The 25,278-nt window shown below is 39.7% G+C and overlaps 1 protein-coding gene across 2 annotated transcripts in view; it reads left to right on the top strand.

The window, feature by feature from the left end:
• LONRF3 (LON peptidase N-terminal domain and ring finger 3) overlaps positions 1 to 24,036 on the top strand; it is a 57,954-nt gene extending 33,918 nt beyond the window's left edge. For both annotated transcript variants that reach the window (XM_081043651.1, XM_081043652.1), the window contains exons 6-11: positions 4,872 to 4,986; positions 7,197 to 7,318; positions 11,406 to 11,564; positions 12,238 to 12,400; positions 13,831 to 13,980; positions 16,950 to 24,036. In XM_081043651.1, coding sequence (XP_080899777.1) covers positions 4,872 to 4,986; positions 7,197 to 7,318; positions 11,406 to 11,564; positions 12,238 to 12,400; positions 13,831 to 13,980; positions 16,950 to 17,105 — 865 coding nt within the window. In that variant the 3' untranslated portion in view covers positions 17,106 to 24,036. The remainder of the gene's footprint in view (positions 1 to 4,871; positions 4,987 to 7,196; positions 7,319 to 11,405; positions 11,565 to 12,237; positions 12,401 to 13,830; positions 13,981 to 16,949) is intronic.
• The last annotated feature ends 1,242 nt before the right edge of the window (positions 24,037 to 25,278 follow it).

Here is a 25,278-nt window from a genome sequence, read left to right as displayed (position 1 = left end):
ATATAGGAACATTTGTGACAACATGGATGGATCTTGAGAGTATAATGCTAAGCGAAATAAGTTAGAAAAAGCAGAGAACCCTATGATTTCACTGATATGTGGTATATAAACCAGAAACAACAAAAGAACAAACAAATGAGAAACAAAAACTCATAGACAAAGACAGTAGTTTAGTGGTTTCCAGAGGGTAAGGGGGGTGGTTGGAAAGGAGATGAGGGTAAGGGGGTTCAAATATATGGTGATGGAAGGAGAACTGACTCTGGGTGGTGAACACGCAATGGGATTTATAGATGAAGTAATACTGAATTGTACACCTTAAATCTATGTAACTTTACTAACAATTGTCACCCCAATAAATTGAAAAAAAAGAAAAGTGATATATTCTATGGATTTGAGGCTTGAATTATTTCAAAGCAATAATTATGCAGCATCTCTGGCAGCATTCTTGTTTGTGACCACTCAGATCAGGGACATTTTAATCATACTTCTTGCAAACAATTGCTGTATCCTTTTGTGTCTGTTTTACTCATGTGCTCATTAAATGTCAGTCTTTATTGCAATTAATTAACCAGCTATATCATTGTTATTTTATGTGGATTACATTCTTAAATGAACTAAAGGCCCAATTTTGAAATCGTCAGGAAAAATAGTTTTCCAGATACAGATTCATTAATCATCTTCATCTTCAGTGTCATCAAATAATGTTTAAAAAGCATTCCGATTCTAGGACACAGATTACTGAGGAAGTGAGATATTCTGGTTTTGCTGCTCTAGTACCATGTTTCCCCCAAAATAATACTGGGTCTTATATTAATTTTTGCTCCAAATTATGCATTATGCCTTATGTTCAGGGGATGTCATTCTGAAAAATCATGCTAGGGCTTATTTTCCTGTTAGGTCGTATTTTTGGGGGAAACATGGTAGTTAGATCATAGTTGTGGTTCACAAATCAGGCTGCAAATCACATCGTTGAAAAGGATTTTAAATTGTAAAGTATACACAGTGGAAAAATGCATAAAATATAAACGTAATCTCCTAACAAAATATTGTGAAGAGGATACTCATGCAACCCCTCTCAGTTCAAAAAATAAAACAGTGCCAGAATCTCAGAAGCTTCCTATATGCCACTTCCAAATCACTACTCCCTCCCTTTCCCCCTGAAAGAACTATCTTGACTTTTATCTCTTCTTTTTTTAATTAAATTAATTTGAGTGACATTGGTCAATAATATCATATGTTTCAAGAGTACAATCCTATAATACATCATCTGTATATTCCATTGTGTGCTCATCACCCAAAGTCTAGTCTCCTTCTGTCACTATACATTTGGCCCCCTCTACCCTCTTGAATCTCCCTCTTCTTTTTCAAAAGTTTTACCACCCATGTGTGCATCTCTAAACAGTGTAATTTCATTTTGCCTATGAAAAAAACTTCACATAAATTGAATTATCCATTTATATCCATTTCTGGCTTCTTTTCCTCAGTATTACCTTCACCCATGCTATTACATGTAGGTGAAGTTTGTTCACTTTCGTTAGTGTATAGTGTCTCATTGTATGAATCTACCACAGTTTACTTATTAGTTCTATTATAGATGGATATTTGGGTTGTTTCTAGTTTGGACTACTATGGACAACATTGCTATGACCAATTTTTATGTAGACTGGTACATATGAGTCTTTGCCCACTTTCAATTAGGTTATCTTTCTTTTTCTTACTGACTTGTATTCTTTTGTTAGTCATGTGTGCTGCAAACACCCTCTCCCACTCTGTGGCTTGCATTTTTGCTCTCTTAATGGTATCTTTTTGATGCACTTTACCAATTTTAATGTGGTAAAAATTACCAGTCTTTTCATTTATAGTTAGTGTGTGTGTCTGTTTTAAGAAATCTTTCCTTTTAACCCTGAGGTCATAAATATATTGTATTTTATCTTCTAAAAACTTTACTGTTTGCTTTTCACACTTATTGTTACAGCGCACATGGAGTTGATTTTTGTGTATGGAGTGAGAAATTGTTTAACTTCATTTCCCCCTATGCTTAGCCAACTATTCCAAATAGGATTTATTGAGAATGCTACTTATATACTGAAAATCTCCCTTCTGATTTGAAATACCACAGTTGTCATAAATGTAGAATCTGTGTCTGGGTCTATTGCTGGGCTTTCTATTCTGTTCCACAGATCTGTGTGCCCTTGTGATAGTCCTACCACTATTTTAATCACTACAGCTTTATAATAAGTTCTGACATCTGATAGAGCAAGTCCTTCCACATTGTTGCTCTTCAGAAGTATCTCAGCTCTTCTAGTCCCTTTGCCTTGCCTTACGAAGTATAGAAATCAACTTGCCAAGTTCCACTAAAACAAAGAAGTGAAATAACCTGTTGGAGTTTGTATTGGTACTTCCTTTGGTCTTCTTTACTTACTTTCAATGAAATGTTTATAGTTTGTTTTTTATTGTTTTTCTTCCACTAAGACGTCTGGTACAACTTTTTTTAGACTTATTCTTGGGTACTTGATTTATAAAAGTGATTATAAATGTCATCTTTCAAAAATGTATTTTCTCATGTCTGTTCCTGATATATAGAATACAAATGTGTGTATATTTATCAAGCATCCTTGCTAATTCTATCAATTCCTATTAAGTCTAATAATCATTCTGTAGATTCTTTTAGATTTTCTAAGTTCACCATCATACCATTTGTGAATAGCAGCAGGTTTGTTTTTCTTTCCCTTTCCAATCCTCTTATTTTTATTTATTTTTCTTCTTGCCTTAGCAAACCAGTGAGGACCTCCATCATAAAGAGTTTTTTTAAAAATTAATTTTACTTGTTGGCCGATTTAATAACTAAAATTTATTAATTTTGTTAAATTAGCTATTTTTAAGACAGGATTATAACATTCAAAAAGTAGAACAAATGTGAATATATGAAGTCTCTCTCCTAATCCATACCTCCGTGGCTTGTTAAAAATATCAAATCTCTGCCTCTCCCCTGGACCTGCTGAATCACAAACTTTATCCAGTGGGGCTTCACCATGTCCATGTTTTTAAAGCTCTACAGGTGACTCTGACAATTAGGTTTGAAGACAAATGCAGAAGATTCCCCTATGCAGAGATTAGTAGGATTGCATAGTACAGTAATTCTCAACCCTGGTTGCACATTAAAACTACCCGAGGAGCTTTAAAAAATCCTGATTCCTGGCCCTTACCCTGGGCCAACTGATCTGAATCTCAATAGATGCCTTTACACTTAAAGGCATCTGTAGTTTTTTAGAGTCCCCCAGGTGATGGGTGGTGTGGGCAGGAGCAGGAGGAAGGGTTTACAAAGGTCATGAGGAGATATTTGGGGGTGATGGGTATGTTCATGAACTTGATTGTAGAGATGGTTTTATGGGTGTGTACACATATTAAAACTTATCGAATTGTACACTTGAAGTATATGCAGTTTAATGCACATCAATAAAGCTGTTTAAAGAAAAAGCTCCCCTGGTGATTCTCATGCACAGCGATGACTGAGGGTCATTGTTCTCATAGAAAGAACACACAACTGAAAGTGAAAGTTGGATAGCCTTTAATCTGCAAACAGTTAGCTATATACAGGTAGGTAGATAAGCCACTTCATCCCCTCTGAACCTCAGTTTCATTCTGGATGGTGGGTTCCATTTTTTCTCAAGTGCTTTTCAGCTCTGACATTTTGATTCTTCTGCTCAGCCTGGCAGTGTGACCAGGCTGCTTGTGCACCTTCTGGCCACACAAGGGAGGCTGTGCAGCTGGCAGCCTCTTTCTCTCAACTAATACTTTCATGAGGTCAAAATAGGCTGGTCAAACATCTTTCCTTTCTTTCTATCCTCTTGGTGCATACAGGCCCCACTTCTGAACCATCATCTTCAGCTGCCCCCACCAGTGGTTCTGCAGGTGAGCCTTCCTTTAAGCAAAGTAAACCTATGAATCTCTGAATGTACAGAACAGCTTTTAAAAAGACGCCCAGATTACTTTGAAAATGTCCAGTTCCCACAAAGCAATTAAAATGGAGCTCATTGAAGTGTATGCATGCATATACATGTACATATGTACATTTGTATGTACGTGTGTATCAGTAAGCACATTAACAATATTATTCTGTTGCCTCTAGGAAAATGATCTATCCATATAAAAGGCAGGGGCAATTTCAAGATCCTTCAGGATCACACATTGCTTAGGTGAAATGTGGATTCAAGGTTAGCAAAGAAGCCAAGTCTGTTTCCATTGTAATGTGATATAAAGTACTTAAATGGGTAAATGTGTGAGTGTGTGTGTACGTGCGCGCACGTGTGTTTACATATACAGTGGTACCTTGGTTTTCGAGCGTAATCCACGAGTTCTGAAACATTCAAAAACAGCCGACAGCTAGGTCTCAGGATCTTGCACTCAGCGGAAGCCGAGTGACATGTTCAATTTCTGAGTCGTGTTCGAAAACTGAACCATTTTGTTCCGGATTTATGGCGTTCATAAACCAGAATGTTCGTCAACGGAGACTTTTGAAAACCAAGGTATTACTGTACTCAGGTGAACAGGTTGGCAAAATATTTTAGAATGGAATCTATCAGACACTCTGGGCATTCATCTCTAGACAGGGAAAAAGTAATCTGTATGCCCCAGAAAAGACTGACTAGAACTAATGTTACAAAATGATCTAGCTATGTCCTAAACTTTAATAAATGCATTATTTTAAAATCAAGCTCACAAATAAAAACAAATCCTTTTCTGAAGTGAAACAACTGCAGGGATTTTTAAAAAAGAATCCTCCCACACACACAGAATTTTCCAAATAATACTCTGTCTTTTACTTTTTGGTCTTATTGCAGTTTTCTCTCATTTTGATTCCTAAATTTCAGATTATTCTATGAGCCAGTCACAACACCTTGTGGGCACACATTTTGCTTAAAATGTCTTGAAAGATGCCTAGATCACAACGCGAAGTGTCCACTGTGCAAAGATGGTCTTTCACAGGTAAAACATTTTTCTTTCTTGATTGGGTTACCTTATTTGGAATTGGGTACTAAGACTCTGAAATAAAATTCTTATTTGGAATTGTGTCCTATTGAATTCCAAGCCACTGCACTGTGCTAGGGCAAAATACCCCCTCAGGCCATCCATCTCTTTCTCCTACTTTATAGCCACCCATCCCCTCTCCACAAAATCTTTCAAGAAAATGAGGCAACAGCTAGCTTTTCATGCACTGTGGGTAGTGAAATTAATTTGTGTTGGAAACAAAAATATTAAATTGATGATAAATATAGATCCTGGTTCTAATCCCATCATGGCACCTGATTCACTGTAATCTTGGGTGAATCTTGTGTCCTTTCTGGGCTTGTACTAGATGAGCATTGGTGTCCTCTTTTCGTCGATGTTTATTCTGTGATTTGAAGAGATCATTGCCAGGGCTTCAGATAAATCTCACAGACTTCCAATGTGGTCCTTGTCCCACCCCTCAGGAGCCACTGTATTTATTAGCATATCCTTGGCTACTTGAAAAGCTCTGAGGCTTTCAGGTTTTCTAAAATGAATCACACAAATTGCCACCTTGGTTTTTTCAAGTGGACCTAATGGAATTTCCTTTGGCACCAATGGGTCTGGGAATCCATCTTGTTTTCCTCCCACAGGGACGTGTGTGCCACATTTTACAGTCAGTATTAAGGTCACTTGAGCCCTGTCATCCCAGACTAGAGGTTGGAGATGCAAGACTATCTCTAGGTGAATGTAAGTCCAGAGAAGTCACATGTTGAATTTTCCCAACACCCCAAAATTTAAACTAAGGTAATGGAGTGAAATCATCCAGGATAACTCTGGGGGTGTGTATTGGGTTGGGAGAGGGTCAGTGCTGTACCTTACCTAGGTAAAGGGGTGGGTTTGCTGGCATATGGTAGATGAGAAGTCTTTACACTTAAATAATACATTTGTGTTGTGCTAACACTACAACATTCAGATAAGCAGAAAGAAGAAAAATCTACCCATAATCTGCTCATCACCTGGAGAAAATCGCTGTTAACAGTTTAGTATATGCCTTTCCTGGGTTTTTGTCTTAGCGTCAACAGAGGAGTCATCTCCTTATTGGATTGGCTACGTGCGGAGTCATTGCTTTTCCCCAGCTGGACAAAGCAGTTGGTTCTCCTGCAGTCAGGCAGTGTCTGATAAAGCATCCTGAAGGCAGATACTGTGGGGTGCCGGACGCAGGGTCTAGAAGATATTCTCATCTATCTCTTTGTGTTCACACAGGGTCACACTTACTCCATCTCCCAGAGAGATAAATATCTTATTCCAATTATGTTCACTGCAGTATAGACAGACATAGCCCACACTGGGAAAGGAAAATTTGTCTAAAGTCAGCAGTTTTATACTCAGGAGCTCCCCCTGCTGAGCCTGTGTGGGTAGCTTCCATAGCAAGCAATTCTCTGCAGATGTTTTAAGTCCCATTGTCTGGTCCACACAGTTAAATGCCCCCTACTTACAGATCCCTAGATATGCATGGGTTAGGGATGTTTGGGAGGAGAGTAATAGTGACAGTTGAGCCTGAGTTAGGTTCTGAAATCATGGTTTATAACATAATTTCAGTGATACCTAAATGGTGTATTAAAAAAACAAATAGATGAACACATCACCAGTATTTAGCTGTTTTTGTTTTTTTCTTTTTCAAAAAACTAAAGATAGAGAAGAAAAATATTTGGACTTGCAATATCCAGAATCCAAGCATTGGAATGGAGTGAAGTTGGGGCAGGAAAGGAAAGGATTAATGATTGAAAATTGCTTTTTAGTTCCCTGAACCTTTCGGCCACAGACATTCAGCATATCCCAGATGGAGATAGTTTCTGTGAGCTTGTAAACAAAAATCAGAAATAAGAAAGGAAAGGATTTTACCCCTTTTTTGACAGGAACATGATCTCAATTTAAGTGTTTTAGGACAATGATGAGATTTTTAAAACATCAATGCAATTCTTTTTTTCCTTGCTAAAATATTTATTTCTAATTATAAGAGTAATTGATTGCATTTTTTGAAGTCTAACATCCAGAGAATACATACATTATGATAGTATCAGCTGCTAATGTATGGGTCCAAATTACTCCAATATGTGGGCCATTTGACTATTTTACTGATTGCATCAGAAGTGCTTTGTGTTTTTCTGATGACTGCATAGTATCTAATAGCCTTGTTCCCCATATAGTGCTTGGCATCAAGAAAATGCAGCAAAAATGTCATAATGGAAGAGCTAATAGCTAAATTCCTTCCAGAAGAACTCAAGGAACGAAGGAGACTTTATGAAGAGGAAATGGCAGAACTTTCTAAGTATGTATATGCATGTTTCTCTTTTCAGTTTCACTCATACTAGTTCATACAGCTGAATGTGCACATTTCTTCCTAACTCCTCATTCAGTGATATCATGCTGGTAGCTTGAAATTGGCCATGGTGAGAGTATTTACACCATGGAAACTGGCAAATGCTATAAACGAGGGCTTCTCTCCCTGCAACCTGCCTCCTGAAAGTCAGTTGTTCAACATTTGTCAGCATACCACTGAAGAAGCTTAAGCCAAACCACTGACTAGGTCACATCTTGGCACTAGTAACTGGGTGTCACTGGCAGGAGTAAATTGGAGTAGCATAATCAAGGGGAACTGATAAAGTGTCCAGAAGACTGTTTTCAAATATATAAGGAGGTGCTAAGAACTTTGGTGTCAGCCAGACCTGGGTTTATGACCCAGTTTTGCCACAAAGTGAGAGTACTTCATGACCAAAGGCAAATCACTTCACCTCTCTGGGCCTCGGTTTCCTCATCAGTAGCTTGGGGATAATTATGGACTTATTATGAAGATCAAATGAGCTAGTGCATAGTAAACACTTAATAGTGGTAATAGTAAGAATGCTTCTTGTTATGGGCATTCTCTGCCATGCACAGGTATTGTGAGAGGTGAAGGGTAGGGATGGGGATGGAAGTAGGGATCCAAGGTCTGCCTGGCTGGAAGAACAGTTCATTTAGCAGACAAAGCAGGAGGTAATCACTAATTTCTGCCTCTCATACTGCTGCCCTCCTGTCTCCCCAACCCCGGTGTGGAATCCTCACAGCATTCTGAGGGCTAGGTTCCTGGTTGCAAAAGCTGTTCTGGTTTTGTACCCACCCTGTAGAGAACTATTTCTAAACTACCATCAGTTTGTCTGAATGTGCCTCCTACTTTGAACATGTTTTCCTGGGAAGCTAGAAATGAAACCTTTTTTTCCTTATTGACTCATATTAAGTCTGCTCAGGTCATCTTTATTTTTATTTCTGATTCCTAAGTTCACCTTGAATCTCTCTGAGCCCTCCTCTCAAATATAATTAAATGTCTCATTAACAAACACTGCAATATGCTAGAGGGATTTCTATTTAAAGGAATCCTAAACTTAATCCTTTTGAGATTTGGGCAAATGATTTTATATCTATTGGTAGTTTCAGGTTCAGCTGTTGCTGTATTGGATTTACTAGACAAATAAGAGAACAGGGATCCAGGAGGAGATGGCCAAATTGCTGGTTCCCTCTCAGGCTGTGTTTCTGAATCTTCATGAGCACTTGCTGAAGGGCTGGCTCCCCGGGCCTGATTCCAGAACCAATGCACCAGTGTTCCTGGGGGTGCTGCAACCTGGTTGTTTGGACTTAAGGGCCCCTGGCAATTCTGATGCACAGGCATATTTGAGCATCACGAGGCTAGATTACTCTTGTCTCTTCATTGCCTCCTCTTCCTAGCTGGGCCTGACATGCAGATCTTCTAGGGGCTGTGCAAATTTGAGATGCTCAGGATGACTGTGCAGGGAATTTTCCACCATCCTTCTGGAAAGCTGGATCCACTTATATTACCAGTACATTTCCCATATTGCCAGCAAGAAACCTGTAGAGATTGTTTCAGTAGAGACATGAAAAAATTTTTTAAAAATGAAGTATAACTGTCACCCACCATGTTAACATACCAGAAAACTTCTTGAGCCAAATTAGATGATATAGAATGTCAATTTTCATCTTTGAGCCTGTAGGCTAACCTGATAATGGGACTGAGCCTGCAGCATTAGCTGCATTTAGTATTTTTGACTCTTGTAGACAGTTTAATCAGCAAGTTGCAAAGTCAGAAATGCAATCATATTTTACATTATAATATTTAAGTTCCTCAAGTTTCTTCACAAACAATGGGCACACAACTTAAATGTAAAAGTAAATTTTACCATGACTAAATTTTACTGTGAATTTTTGGTAACTAAATGGTCATGCACTCAGTTGACTCCATATCAACAATTTTTATTGAAAGAGACTCAGAATTTCCTATAAGAATCAACACAGACCTTGAGAGTATAATGCTAAGTGAAATAAGTCAGACAGAAAAAGCAGAGAACCCTATGATTTCACTAATATGTGGTATATAAACCAAAAACCACAAAAGAACAAGACAAACAAATGAGAAAGAAAAACTCATAGACACAGACAATAGTTTAGTGGTTACCAGAGGGTAAGGGGGTGGGGGGTGGGTGATGAGGATAAGGGGGATCAAATATATGGTGATGGAAGGAGAACTGACTCTGGGTAGTGAACACACAGTGGGATTTATAGATGATGTAATACAGAATTGTACACCTGACATCGATGTAATTTTAGTAACAGTTGTCACCCCAATAAATTTAATAAATAAAAAAAGAATCAACACAGAGTCACTTCCCCCATCTCAACTCCATCCCTGTTCCCTATATGTATATCATGGACAAGCTCTCAGTTGTTAACAATAAACTATACTTTCTAGGGTTTTCATAAATAAAACAATATTAAGAAATCTTCACATTCATATACTTAATATTTCCTTCATTCTAATATGTTTTAATGTTGGAAATTATGATGGGAACAAACTCTCTTAAGAATTGTTTTCATAATTATTCTCAATTCTATAGTCCTTAATATTTTCAAAATGCTGTGAAAACATGGTCATTATTCTACATTGTAGTTGAGGCTTGGTTGCTGCTTGCACATCAATAGGAGGGATTGACCCTCATCTGGTGGGTTGTGAGGACTGTCTGTGACCACAGTGGAGGAGCTATTGTGCATGCACTGACCCTATGGAGAAGGATTTGCTTCAGTGGGGCTCTGGTGGCTGCCCAGTCTGCCCTTTGGGTGCATCACCCATGGAGGCAGCTGGGTGGGGCTCCAGGTTGGTCCAAATCTGGCCACCACTGGGTGTGCTGGCCCTGGAGCCTCAGGCAAAGTTCAGCCACAGCCTGTGTTATACCCAGAGCCACCTGGCACAAGCCACAATACAATCCACAAATGGCAGCTACTCGCACTGGGCTTCGAGGTGCCTGGGAGAGGCCAAGTCACAACCCAAGGCTGACTGCTACTAGTGCTGGGTTTGGAAGTCCAGCACTAGGTGAAGGGCACACTGAGGTCAGATGCTGCTTGTTTGGGTTTTGTGAACCTTTAAGAGATTTTAGGAAAGTCCGCAGCATGAGCCAAGTCAGACCATTTATATGGAAAAGTCACTGGAAGCATCTTGGGTAGGTCCACAAGTTGGGTGGGGCTGGCTGTCAGGGAATCACTAGGATGACACAAAGAGTGTTAGCCAGGTTGATGGAGACTCATATATGGTGGCTGCCTGCATATGCAGGTGGGAAGGGGGAGGGCTCAACAGAAATTATGGATTATGCCAACACTTCTGTCTGGGAGAAAGCTGCCCCTCCAACCATCACTCTTAAGCTAGACAACTTAGTTCTGCCCCATATGTCCCTGGCGCCATTTGAACTGGTGCCCCAGTGCTGAAGCTCAGAGCAAGTGAGTTCATCAGCAAGTAAGTCCATGCATGGGCCCTTTAAGAGGAGTGTCCGGGACTCCAGCTGCTCTCAGTCTCACTCAGTGAAACTCTGTGCTGGTTTTCACAGCCAGAAGTTGTGGGGGCTTCCTTTCCCAGCACTAGAAATCTGGGCTTAGGATCTAGTGTAGAGCTGGGACCCCTTGCTCCTCAGGGAGAGAGCTCCACTTCCAAGATATCCCTCACAATTTATCACTGCCACACATGGGTGTTGGACCAGGCCGTTCAGTGTCTCCCCCTCTTCTACCAGTCTCAAGGTGGCTTATTCTGTATGTCCTTAGTTGTGGGGCTTCTGTTCAGTTAGAATTCAGGTGATTCTCAATGATGGTTTTTCTGTAGTTTAGTTGTAATTTTGATGTGGTCATGAGAGAAGGCAAGCACAGCATTTACCTATGCTGCTTTCTTGACTGGAAAGCTTATATGTTTCAATATTTTTTTATCAGCCATCAAAACTTGATGTCTCCTTGCCTTCCTTTGGGGGAACCATATGATGACATTTGACCAACCTTTCTGTGTTGTGCTTTGTTGTATTGAGATCCATGTCATTTGCTCTTCCTGACAGCTTAAATAAGAACGTGCCTATTTTCGTGTGTACTATGGCCTATCCCACCGTTCCTTGTCCCCTGCACATCTTTGAGCCTTGTTACCGTCTGATGATTCGTAGATGCATTGAGACAGGCACACGACAATTTGGCATGTGCCTTGGAGACCCCATCAAAGGGTAAGTGAGGAGCTATGTGAGTCAAGAGAAGTGGAGAGGATTTTTGTTTTACTTGAGGGCTCTCCCAGAAGATGAGGAGGCACAGCTCATGAGACTTAGCCAGCTCATGAACATGAGCATTTGTAGGGATCAGGGTCCCTCTGGCCCCTTGTTTATCATGTGAGAGGCAGCCTATATAAGGAAACCCCAGGGTTAATCTTTTATTAATTGGGTGGTGTATAGTGTAAAACTTGTTTTATAAGAGTGTGGACCCTGGAGTCAAACTGTCTGGGTTCATATTCTGGCTCCAGCATTGGAGCAAGTTTGACTCTGGGAAAATTACTTAACCTTTCTGTCACTCAGTTTCCTTATCTGTAAAGTGGGTACAATAAGAATGCCTACCTCATTGGGTTTGTTGGGAGGAATGGTGAGTTAATAATGCACGCAAAACACTGAGCACAGTACCTAACACATAGTATGTGCTCACTAAATGGTAACAGTTATACTAATACATTAAGATTTTTTTTCACATAAGCACTGCCTGTTGTATAGTTTTAGCTGTAGACCCTGGGGGAGGCAAATAGGAAGAAATCCCTCGAGGCACAACATGGGGTTACAGAAATAGCTGGGGGCAAGGCCAGGGAAACAACTTATCAAGAATTCACTTTTTTTTTACTCCATTTCCATTAAACAGTTTTGCAGAATATGGCTGCATCCTAGAGATCAGAAATGTTCAGTTCTTTGCCGATGGCCGTTCAGTGGTCGACAGCATAGGCAAGAGGCGCTTCAAGGTCCTCCATCAGGGCCAGCGGGATGGTTACAACACAGCCGACATTGAATACATTGAAGACCAAAAGGTGAGGGTGGCCAATGCCAAGAATCCCAAAGCCAGGCAGTCCTGGTAACTTGGCAGATGGAGATGATTGCAAAAGGATTTCTCCTCACTTTTGGAGGGCTTGGGATTTCTCATCAAATCGGTGCAATAACATTGAATGTTGCCCAACTGCTATTGGACTGTAGAATGGCAATGACAGCTCCCAGTATCCTGGCTCTCCCTGCTTAGTTGCTGAGTTATATTCATGCATAAGAAATGCCAAGCCAAGAAACGCCCCAGCCAATCTTGGGGCGCCCATTCAGCTAGGATTTAGGTCTCTGCCAGGGGTACCAAGGGATAGATCTGGAGTGAGGTCTACACATGTGTATTGAACTTATGAATTTATTTAGATTTTAAAACTTTTGAGATAATTGTAAATTCACATGTGCATTTGCATTTTTAAATGGGCTTCCTGGCTAAAAGCCCTTCCCAAAAATCCATTATCTCGTGAGTCAGAAAGATAGCATGTCCAGTTAATCCTTGTTTTTCGGAACCAATGGACAGAAGAAGAGGTAAATAATCCCATGTTCACTTATATTTATGTTTACTACGTAGTACATGATTAATAAGTATTTTTTTTCCTTTTTTAAAATTAATTAGATTTATTGGGGTGACAATTGTTAGTAAATTTACATAGATTTCAGGTGTACAATTCTGTATTATATCATCTATAAATCCCATTGTGTGTTCACCACCCAGAGTCAGTTCTCGGAGCATTTGTGACAACATGGATGGATCTTGAGAGTATAATGCTAAGTGAAATAAGTCAGACAGAAAAAGCAGAGAACCCTATGATTTCATTGATATGTGGTATATAAACCCAAAACAACAAAAGAACAAGACAAACAAATGAGAAACAAAAACTCATAGACACAGACAGTAATTTAGTGGTTACCAGAGGGTAAGGGGGTGGGGGGTGGGTGATGAGGGTAAGGGGGATCAAATATATGGTGATGGAAGGAGATTAATAAGTATTTGATCAATGAAAAAATGTGTTCAACTTGGAAGATAGAGTTATACACTGAGACACAGACACATTCATGTCTCTCTTCCCAGTGAGCAATGAGAAAACAGATGTAAAAAAAAAATGAAAAGGAGAGAGGCATAAACCAGCATAACCAGTTTAACAGCATACCTCCACTCAGGCCAGTTTATATCTCTGGTTTTCTATATGACTCATTTCAGCTAAATTACCCAGCTGAATCTTTCTCCTTCCTCCACCCTCACCAGTATTTACACAAAGTCCGTTATCTGGTTAAGGAGCCTTTCATACACCACACGAGAGAAATCTGGGTGGATTAGCCTTCCTATAAGGAGATAGGATGGATGCTCAAAGAGAGTCAAGTGCCAACAGTGGCTCTTGGAGTGATGGAGAAGGTACAGAATGCTTCACTTCCACTTTGATAATTTCAGGTTCAAGGAGAGGATTGTGCTGAGCTCATGGGATTGCATAACTGTGTCTATGAACAAGCATCATCATGGTTTCATTCACTCAAATCATCTCTGAAGAATCGAATACTCAATCATTTTGGTCCAATGCCAGAGAAAGATGCGGATCCCCAGGTATATAAAGATATCACTTTGTAATCGGTTGCCCCAGCACATGAGAGAGCCTAGGGTTTGTGATTAGATGGGTACATGGTTGCCATCTAGCAAATCAGGTTCAGAGAACAATATGGAGCTAATGTGGTATTGTTGGTCTGGGCATTGGGCATCAGGGTTAAGACCAAAAGGATCCAAGATCAGAATTGGAGATACTAATTGGAGGAACTAGTGCAGCAGTAGGAACTTGGATCAAAGACAGGTTTTGAGAGATAAGTCAGGTGAGAAAAGGAAACACAGATACCATCAACAGGAGAAGCTTCAGTGGGAGTCCGGATTCATACCATGGTAATCTGTTAGGGTGACAAGACTCACACGAAGTCCAGGCTTAAGAGAAGGATGTCCTGGGAGCTGAGACCAAAGGCTGACACTTCCAGAGAGCTTCATAACCCTCTCCCCCTTTGCTGTGGAAGCTAGGACATAGGGCCAGCTACCTTAAATGATTCCATCTGCAAGACCACAGAAATATTTCACACCTGAGTTCCTCTATGCATAGCCCTATAGTTCTAGACCCTACATTGTCATTGTCCTCATCGGGTGAGTGGGTCCTGAGAAACTGACCCAATAGTTAAATTTACCTTTGGTTGAGTTATACTACAAAGCAGTTCATTGGGTTCTACTGGATCAGTCTATTGCTTGGGGTAACAGGTCCCTTTGAGAGATCAGGCTCCAGGAAAGTGGAGGTAGTTAAGTTTCACCAAGCTTTGCTTGCCTGCTATAAATCAGAGAACACATTATTACTAGGACAAGGCTGGACATATCCTAGTCAAATATTTCCCCACCATGACTTTTCCCACATTCTGAGCTGGCTCTTCTATATCATCACTCTATAACTTTCTAGATTCTTTACTTACAGTCATCTGTGACTCTGTCACAATAGTAAAATAGAATATGTATATTCTGACTTCCTTGCCCAAAAGACTCTTTCTGCTTACCCTATCTAGCTGTGTGACCTTGGGTAAGTCCCTTCCCCTTTCTCCACTTTTCTCCAATCTCTGAAATGAGGCAGGTAGGTATATGAGGTATTCTCTAAAGTCCCCTCTTCCTCTTGCATTCTGAGGCTGCAAAACACCAGTCTGTAGTGGGCTGAAATGTCTTGCTTTCTCCAGACCACAAAAGTGACTCCTTCCCTCATGCAAAGGCATAGTGAATGTTGAAAGGAGAAAGGCCAGTTAATGTTTCCCAATGTGACACAGCTCCTGGCTCTGGGCCATGGTGACTCAGGACTACAGCAGAGCTCTGGGCAAGCTCATGATCAAGCTTAATGTACCCCTTCACCTTCTGGAAAACATTCTGTCCCAGTCAGGCAAAAAATAGCAATCAGCAATGATAACAGCATCTTTTATAAGAGAAAACACAGATGCCACAGAGTGATTCATAAGTTTCAGTAACAGAAAGCTGAAATTTTGGGTTTCATTTCCTTTTTTATTAAGGTTTTTTATCATGTTGCTTTGGCAGCATCCGCAGAACAAACAAGCAAGCAAGCAAGCAAACAAACAACCCCTACCCAAATTCCATCCAGTTTGATCCAGTCAATGCTGCAGCTCCAGTGGTCCTATTAATAAGAATGTGCTAAGCCTCACGAGGAGGTGTCTTAGAAACAACTACAAATATTAACATCAGCTTAAATATCTTTATTAATGATTCTGGGAAAGAAAGTTCAAAATATGTCAATCTAATATTCAGAACTGCTAATAGGAGAGAGAACATGTTACAGACTAAAGTGAGGGACAAAAATGAATCCAAAGGAAGCTAGAGACACAAAGAAGCAATGAAGGTAACGAGTTTTGAGGGAGAATCAGGTGAACCAATTTGGAGGCAAATAATTCCACATGTAGGAGGTCTGACCAGAATGTGGTTCTCTATAGTCCTAAAACCAACCTTTGGAAAGTTGTGGGCAGAAAACTCATTCTGGGCTTAGTAGGAAATAAGTCACCAATGTCTAAAACATGTGTCTGGGCAGCTGCTGACAGAATTTTGGTGAAGGTTTGTGTGGGAGGGGACAGTTCTTTATTAAAAGAATATCTGGACACAAAATATATTTCTCATGTGAATGTGATTTTGAATTAGAATTTTTGCCAAGTGGGATTGCTAGGCTTTGGGCTGAGAATCATAGGCTTGGTGTCAGGGGAGAAGCTAGCTGTAGCGCTATCTAGTGACATGGCGTATGTGGACCGTATTGCCTGAGTCAGAAGCAGGGAAATGGAGTTAAGAGACAAGCAAAGCCCAAGGGTGTCATGGGAATTGAAGGCCCACATGTTGTATGCATTAGTCTGAAGGGCCTTAAATAGAACTTTAGAAGTGGAAGAGACTAAGTAGTAGATATTTCAGCTCATAAAGTCACACTGGATAAGAAGTATAATGTATCTGTTAGGATATTGATTTGCTTGCTTTAACAACTACCAAAAATAACTAGCTTAATTAAACAAGATAGCAGGAATATGTCCTGGAGGCCTAGGGCAGTTCCATTCCATGAGATCATTCAGAGAGCCAGGTTCCTTCCTCACAAAGTTCTACCATCCTTTGAATGTTGCCCTTGTCCTCCTGATTAAAGAAGGCCGATTGTCACCATATCCATATTATAGCTAGAGGCAAGGGAGAGAAAGAGGATGGTGGAGGGCACATGCCTCTTTCCCAAGGCATGAACCAAAAGTCGCACATACCATTTCCCTTTACGTCTCCTTAGCCAGAACTTTGTCTCATGGCCTTACCTAGCTGCAAGACTAGGTAGGCTGAGAAATATAGTCTTCTCTTTCTGGGTAGCTATGTGCCCAGCTAAAATAAGGGGAAATAGATACAAGGGAAATTAGCAGTCTCTGCCACACACAGAAGCAGTTCCACCGGGATTTTTACCTTGTGGCTTTGGAAACGTACAGACTGATACCACTTCTGTGGGAATAGGATGGACCCATTCTGTTTCTCTGTTGCAGATTAACCCAAATGGTCCAGCCTGGTGCTGGTGGACATTAGCAGTTCTTCCATTAGAAGGCCGAGCTCAGCTCCCGTTCCTAGCAATGAAGTCCTTAAAGGATAGACTGAATGGTATTCGGCGTGTCCTGGCCTTTATATCCCGAAACCAAAACTAGTTAGAGTGGATTGCTGAAGAGGAACTCCCACCTTCCCCACTGCCTACAGGAGTCATCTTGTAAATATATCTGGTTGCAATAACATTTTAACAGCAGAAAGTGCCAAACAGACGTATTATTACCCTGCTGTTGATCACAGAAACTGAGTAGAAAGACGAAAAGAATGTGACCCGCTTCTTGACGTACTGCACAACGACATGCACAGCAGAGGTATTCGAGAGCCCAGAATTTTTTTTTTTGTTTTTGACATAAAATTTTCTGAAAGTTTAAAGTGGTTTTGCTTTAATTTTCTTTCTTTCATCTATGAATAACTGTGTGGTTGAAATGTGAAACAAAGATACTAATAATGTTACTGCTTATTTCACTTACTTGAGGCCTCATTCCAAATGGTTCAGGTTTTATATGGCATTATGTAAAATAATGTTCATACTTCTTTCCGTTTTAATTATTTTTTGCACTACTGTATACTTTTTTTCTACATGTATGTTTGTAACTAAGTTACATTACTGAAATTAATTGCTTTATTTATTGGTGTAGTTTACTATGTACTTAGGGGGAAGTAACAATACTAGTACCATTTTTGCTTTAAACATCTTTTACTCCATTTGATGCCAGTTCATGAACCATTTTTGTATCTATCCATTTTCTATGTGTTATACAGAAGGCTGTAGGAAGGCTGAAGGAATTATTTTTCTGGAACAAATTGATGAATCAGAGGAGTGTCCTTTATTGCAATCTATTATAGGTGGTTATTTCAGCAATCTAATTATAAGTGTTTCTAATTTTTCCCCAGTGCAATTAGGAATTGGAATTTTAGGCAGGATAATATTTAACCCTTCAGAAGAAATGGTTTTCAGTTTGGCACATCACAGCCAAGCCCAGCTAGCCTCCTCTTCTCAGGGTTCTGAGAATCACAGCCTGGCCAGCATGTGTGGAAACACTTGCTGAAGGACTGTTTGTTATGAAAAATATTAAAAAGCCAATAGAAAATGTAGTACACTTTTTGAAAAACTATATTTTTGGTGAGTATGGCAGTGTTATAAGACAGAGTGAAAAGATTAAGGCAGGGAAAAAGTGAATTGTGTCATTTGCACCTTTATGCAAACTGCTCCCCCCCCCACCCCGTGATTCTGGACACTCGCACCCTGGCCACTCTGTTAAGGTGAGAGGTTAATGCCTCAAGTAATCAGTCTGACTTCTTCCATTACTGCCTATGGCCAGAAACAGAAAAAGCAGAATGAGATGATCCAGGCAACATGAGAGATTAAGGGAAGCAGAAATCAGATTATCTTTTCTCAACTTTTGTAATGGATGCCATGTTGTCAGAGCATTATGTTACCAGGTTTGATGTTTGGAGCCAGACTGGGCCAATGAAGAATGGAAGGATAGGTGTGGTTACTGCCCAAGCAAATGCTACAAGACACAGGGAGAAGGAAATTAAAGGCTCCCCCCTCCGACTTGGTGCCCAACTATATGGTCATAACACATTCCTAGTACAATAGGTTCCTATTATCTAGTATAAATGCAATCCAAAAAAGGGTCATAAGTGTCTCTGCTTGCTAGATGTGTTACTTTTGTGAATTAACTTTTTCTGAGACCCAATTTCCTCATCTAGCAAATGGTATTGATAAATACAGCATACAAGTTGTTATGAACATTAAATTATATATATTATATTATATATAATATATTATATGTACTATATATTATATATAATATATATTATTTATATATATATATATATATATATATATAATATATATGTACCACTTAGCACAGTACCTAGCAAAGAAGAGACATTGAACAATAATAGCTGTGATTATGTTACTCATAGTCATGGGATATCATTAGGGGCCAATATTGGCATAAAACACTACCTTTACACACAATGTCCAGTTTAAACCACTTTAAACTTGTCTGGGGAATCCACACCACTGAGTTTCAGGCTATAACTTGATGCTTTACAGGTAATTCCTTTTGGAGTCAAGTCTGTTTGGGAAAGTGATAAGACTGGAAAACAAATGAGGGTCTGAGATAAGGGAGAATTCTGTGCCAACAATTTTTTCTTATTTCAATATGGCTAAAAAGTAATATTGTTTGGAGGTCTAGAATTTCTGATACAATGGAAGCTTAACTTCTAGCTCCTTTAAGATAACCAACTCATCACTCCCTGCTCTCCAAAATGTATTGAAAATCTTGCTCATGCCAGGGCGAGTGAACAAATTTTACAACCTATGACTTTTGTGCTTAGTTTATGGTATTTTTTTATGTTGCCCCAACAAAAATGTATTGTGAACCTACTGCATACCAGGTACTGAGCTGGTGATTTCACATACATGAGCTCATTAAATCATGTCTTTCTCACATAAATCCTGTGAGATCAATTATTATCCCCATATTGTGGATGAGAAAGCTGAGGCTCTGCAATGTTAAATACTTTGCCTAAGTAACATAGCCAGTAAATAGCCAAGCCTGATTTTTAACTCATTAGTTTGCAGATTTTAAACATTTTAAATAGTTTGTGTTACACATAATTTTATTAAATAGTCATGGCAACCAAGTCACAAAAGCACCTCAGAAGCTCACAATGGGAAGTTGAAGGTTAAGTAAAATTAAATTACCCAATACATATCTTCTTAATCTAGATAGAAAGGGAAGTTTGATTTTTTTAAATAAAATTCCACAAAGTAGAATGATTCATGTTTATATAAATGAGTACCGAGCTCCAGCAAATGTAGATCTTAGTAAGGCAGAATTGCACTTTACTCTCAGTAGCCTAGATACATATTTGGGTGGTTTCACTGCAAGCTTTTGTTTCAGTAGTGGTGAAAGGCAGGATGCAAGGCTAAAGCTTAGTGTTCTTTGGAATGTACATGAACGGGGTAATAAGTTAGACATGAATATTTTCAATGCTTGTAAATCGATTTTGCAGAAAAGCTTGAGAATGAAGTTTACACAGAGAAAAGACATAAATCCAGAAGGACAAGACTTATCCTTAATATACAGTGTCATTTATTTGGTTTGTTTTCCTGTCTATCAGGACCTAGGTTTTTCTTAGTTTTCTCTTCTGTCCCTCTCTCTCTCTGTGCACACATATGTATATGTGTGTATATCTATTACGTACCAAGCAGACATTACGTCTTTCTGCTTTGTAGTGTACTACTGCTGCTAGCTAACAACCAGCAAAATGTACAAAATGAAAAATGATAACACTAATTTCTGTAGACAACTTGGAGAAAAGAGTGCTTGCCCCTGTCTTAGGGGGGCACGAAACTCACTATTTCAACAATTTGCCTTTTCTGAAGGCTGACTGCTGCTAGCCTCACAGGGCTAGTTGAGTTGCTCTGCGTGTGGCACTTCCAGCTCTGCCTGTGGAGCTGGCCCGGGCTCAGGTAATCCCCTGTGACTAGCCATTGGATCACTGGAGCTCCTGAGGCTGGTTAACAGCACCCAGAGGTCTCTTACTGTCAACAGATTGCACACTGTTGATGGACTAGAATCCATTGGGGACTGTGTTCCCCCATGCTAACTCCATTTCCAAGATGGAGTTTTGTTCAGGGACTCATTCCTTGAGTTCCCAGTATGTTGACTTTGCATCCATTTCTGTCTACCAAGGCAGAATCATAGCAGAGGTGTGTAATAAAGATGCAAATAGAAGGCAGCCCAAATGATGGAAAAGGACAGATTTTTCAGCCCATTCTCAGGCATGTTGATTGATGTTTTGATGTATGATTGAAGACAGTTCTGAAAAACAGCCAGTTGCATGGGCTGTAGTTTGTGGCCCTTCCTGAGTGCAGAGAGAAAGAAGGAAAAGGAGCCATATAAAATGTACATGTTCACTTCTTCTTAGAATGATAGCTCCCTCTATTCAACTAATTAATAATCTGGGTTATGTATGTCCAGAGGTGAAATGAAGACATTTTCACTTACAAATGGGTATTTTCAAACGTGCTAAATTAACCTTGAGAAAGAAGTGCCTGTAATCTCTGTTCCTGATGTCATTTTAAAGTTGTTGCTTCATGACTCAGTAGCCGTTTAAAAATTTGTCACAACAAATGTGAGTAAAAGGAGTTTAAAAAGTGACACGGTAGCTTATGCATCATTTTAAAAGTTGCTTAACATTTATCTACTGTCAAGGCAACAACAATAAAAAAATTAAAGGAAAGCAAATAGGTCAATGTGGCATCGTAGGCTTATCTTAGATAAACTAGTACCATCATTTTATGTAGTTCTCAGTAATTCTAGGAGTAAAATATCAAGCAAGCCACCTAAACAGCTGTAAATGTGTCTATGTTTGCTATTCCATTTGTTTGTTGAGCAGCCATTTTACTCCCTCACTGTAATGAACTGAAAGGGGAATTAAAATACTGCTTTACCCCCGTATTGCTATTCAACTACCTCTATATGCTTGATTTCTCTTTAAGATTTTCTTTCCTCCAAATTTGTACAAAAATGTTTCAGCTCATCTATGCTATAATAACAACGTGATATAGAAAGTCTCTGTGAAAGCTTTTTTGTTTGTTCATTAAAAAATATTTCCTATCATCTCATTTTGTATGTAACACACCTCTACCTAAACTTTAGGGCAAGACTTACCCAAATACCTTCATCTTGTTGGAAGCCAAATAGAAAGGAAAGCTATCGGAACATTTAATTTGTTCTTGTTCCTATTAGTTGTAATATATTCAACCTGAAGATCTTTCAAGGAACTAGACTAGTACTCAGACAAACAGCTCTTAGTATGTGACAGTGAGGCAGGTGTGAATTGATTAATGTGACTGATGTGTTCTGAAAACCTGGCCATAACTTAATTGTTAAAAAATACACCAGGAAATCTTGTTATTTAAATAATTATGTTGAAGTGTATTGCCAATAACCTACCCCTAGTTTATTTGTAAATCCATTCATATATTGGATTTGCTTAAAGCACAGCACACAAGTTACTCTGTTTTCTTTGGCATTATAAATGTTCATGAAAGCAAATTACACGTTTTTAATTTAAATCAAACCATTTCTCAACAATAGGCTAAATCTAAAGCCCAAAGTGTGAACCTTTTGACAGGAAAATTGGTAAAACTGACTGAGACAATGAGCTAACTCCAGAAAGAGAACTTCAGCAACATCTCAGCTTCTTCACAGGACCAATTTTAGTCTCGTGCCATTGATGATTTTATACAAGGTTTATTTTACCATTGAAGAAAAAAAAGACATGGGAGTGGGACAATTAAGACATGAAATGATAGAAAATTTCACTTGGGCTGGACCATGTTGTTTGTAACAGGACCTTTTGGATAATTGAGAAAAATCAGAATCCCTGCCTAACTAGCCTCCAGAAGGAATTCTTGGCTCTGTTGGACATTTCTCTTCTGTACCCAGTCTCCCCCACTCTGGCTCTCATGACACAATCTTCCCTCCAAGGCAGTCCTTCAGCTCAGAATGCTGGCAAAACTCTCTGTGGAGAACTGGATTAGATCATCTAAAAAGAAGGTCTTGTTTACATTTGTCCCTTAGGCCTTGAGCAAAGTCAACACTTTCTGCTTCCTCTCCTCTGGGATCCACCCTAGCAAATTTCAGTTCTCCAGGGTCAAAGATACCTCTCTAGAAGGAAATCCCAAGTCTTAAAAAGAGATAGGAGCAAGATAAGGGAAGGAAAAATGCCCAAGACCCATAGGCTTCCAGATATTTCCCTTTCTTTTTTATGTTTTATTTCTTCACTCCCAGGAGGTGGGATGAAAAGGGGCTGATGTATTGCTCTCCAGTATGGGCTTTTTCCACATAATGCAGAAACTTCCCAGCCAGACTTGGCCATGGTCAGCCCATTGTAGAGGATGCCCTGGTCAAGGCAGAAAGTGCAGGCTCCAAGGAACCCTGCCTCTAGATCTCTGAGCCCAGTTCCCCCACCCTTTCCAGTTTTCTGTTACTGGTTTTCCCATTTCAACCTATGCTCAGGTTGATTGGCTATACATGTTTACTGTGCACTTAACCACATGGATTAGCAAATGTCATTGTTCCATTAGAAAGCCCTGAAAAAACCTTTCCTCCACTTACTGAAGTGCTGCCTTCTAAACCCACCAGCAGAACATTGCCTACCTTCCAGTAAGTCAATATTAACAATTTCTGGATGCCACAAGTGCAGCAAATCAAGTTCCAAAGTAGCTCACTTACCCTGAATCTAATTTTTCTCTAAAAATCTTGCTTCTCAACAACACCTCCAATAAGGGGCTAATATCCAAAATATGTAAAGAACTTGTACAACTCAACAACAACAGCAACAAAAAAACCAATCCAATTAAAAACTGGGCAGAGGACCTGAACAGACACTTCTTCCAAGAAGACATACAAACATCCAACAGATATATGAAAAAACGCTCAACTTCACTAGGTACTAGGGAAATTCAAATCAAAACCACAATGAGATTATCACCTCACACCTCTTAGAATGGTTATCATCAACAAGAAAAATAACAAGTACTGGAGAGGCTGTGAAGAAAAAGGCACTTTCATGCACTGTTGGTGGGAATGTACATTGGTACAGCCACTATGGAAAACAGTATGGTGGGTCCTCAAAAAATTAAGGATGGAATTACCATATGACCCAGCAATCCCTCTTCTGGGTATCTACCCAAAAAATCTGAAAACATTTATTCATAAAGATATTTGCACCCTTATGTTCACTGCAGCATTATTTATCGTGGTTAAGACATGGAAACAACCAAAGTATCATTCAATAGATGATTGGATAAAAGATGTGGTACATACACACAATGGAATATTACTCAGCCATAAGAAAAGATGAAATACTGCCATTTGTGACAACATGGATGAATCTTGAGATTATCGTGCTATGCAAAATAAGTCAGACAGTAAAAGTCAAGAATCATATGATTTCACACGTATAATTTTACTAACCAATACTAACCCAATAAATTTAATTTTTAAAAATCTTGCTTCTTTTGGATTTTTGAGGTGCATTATGGGAATATTCAACACAGTCATGGGAACAGGGGAGATCACTGTCTATTTGGCCCATCAGGATGCCTGTTGCCACTCCTAGCATGTAACTGTGTTCTCAGGACTACACGCTCTTCCACGCAATACCAAATGAGCATTTTCATCAGAAGACAAGGGGTTAGGGTTGGGGGGAGCATTATGTCCACAAATGAAGTTAAGCCCTTCTGTTTAGGCAGTCTACAGGAATAAGTTCCAGCTAGAGGGAGGGAAGAAGGGAAGTGGGGAGGGAAGGGCTCTGGAAATAATCATGGCAACCAAAGTGGCGACATTTTTGCCTCTTTCTAGGTGGAACTTCATGTATCCTCTTGCCATAGTGACTGGATTTAATCTTCCGTCTAATAGGGAATACCACTTGTACCCATACCAAGACTGCAGTCATGTCTTCAGGCAATATGAGTCATGTTCTTACACTCTCAGGCAGCCAAAGTCCCAGATAATGTCACTGAGTATTCACTGTATGCCGGGCTCTTATATATATATTAAATTTAAGAACTGCAGCCTGTCTGGAAAGGGCCCTTTGGGAATTATTCTCTCTCTGACTCTCCCCACCTTTTCTCTTTAGATTGTTCCTCTGTTCAAGGAGGTTTTCTCACACACAACCTGCTGCCTGGGAGAAACTTCCACCTCTTCCTCAGAAGTTTGAGTTCGATGGGTCTGAGACAGGCTGCTTTAGGCTGGGCAGAAGGAGTCCTCGAGAATCATGTCTGCCAGCTTAGACACCCCTCCACTCCCAATCATTCATGTGATCATTGAAAGAGTTGAGATTTTTATATATCCCAGCGAGGAAGAAAATCAGATTTTGGGATCCTGATCCAGTACGGACAGGCCATCAAAACATATTCAACCTTGCTTTTCAAAGGACAGATCATCAAAAGTTTTCCTATATCCGCCCCCCCCCCCAATAATAGGAAGACCATAATCAAGAGGTTTCAAGGTTGGTTCATAGGTCCAATGATTCCATCAAGTGTCTAGTCTGTTTCCATCTTTCCTAAATGTTTTTAAAGTCCCTTAATGAAACAGCTTCACAAAGAAAAGAAGGCTTTCAATCCAGTCCTTCATGCTGGAGGCCAGATGCCTGAAGGGGTGGAATTTGTTGGCCACCAGCTCTACATGCTTATAAATTCATAGATGAAGGAATTTTTAAAGTGGAAAAAGGTTCTCC

Source organism: Rhinolophus hipposideros (genome assembly GCF_964194185.1).
Source record: "Rhinolophus hipposideros genome assembly, chromosome: X".
NCBI classification, from domain to species: domain Eukaryota; kingdom Metazoa; phylum Chordata; class Mammalia; order Chiroptera; family Rhinolophidae; genus Rhinolophus; species Rhinolophus hipposideros.
This window is presented reverse-complemented; position numbering and strand designations above follow the sequence as displayed.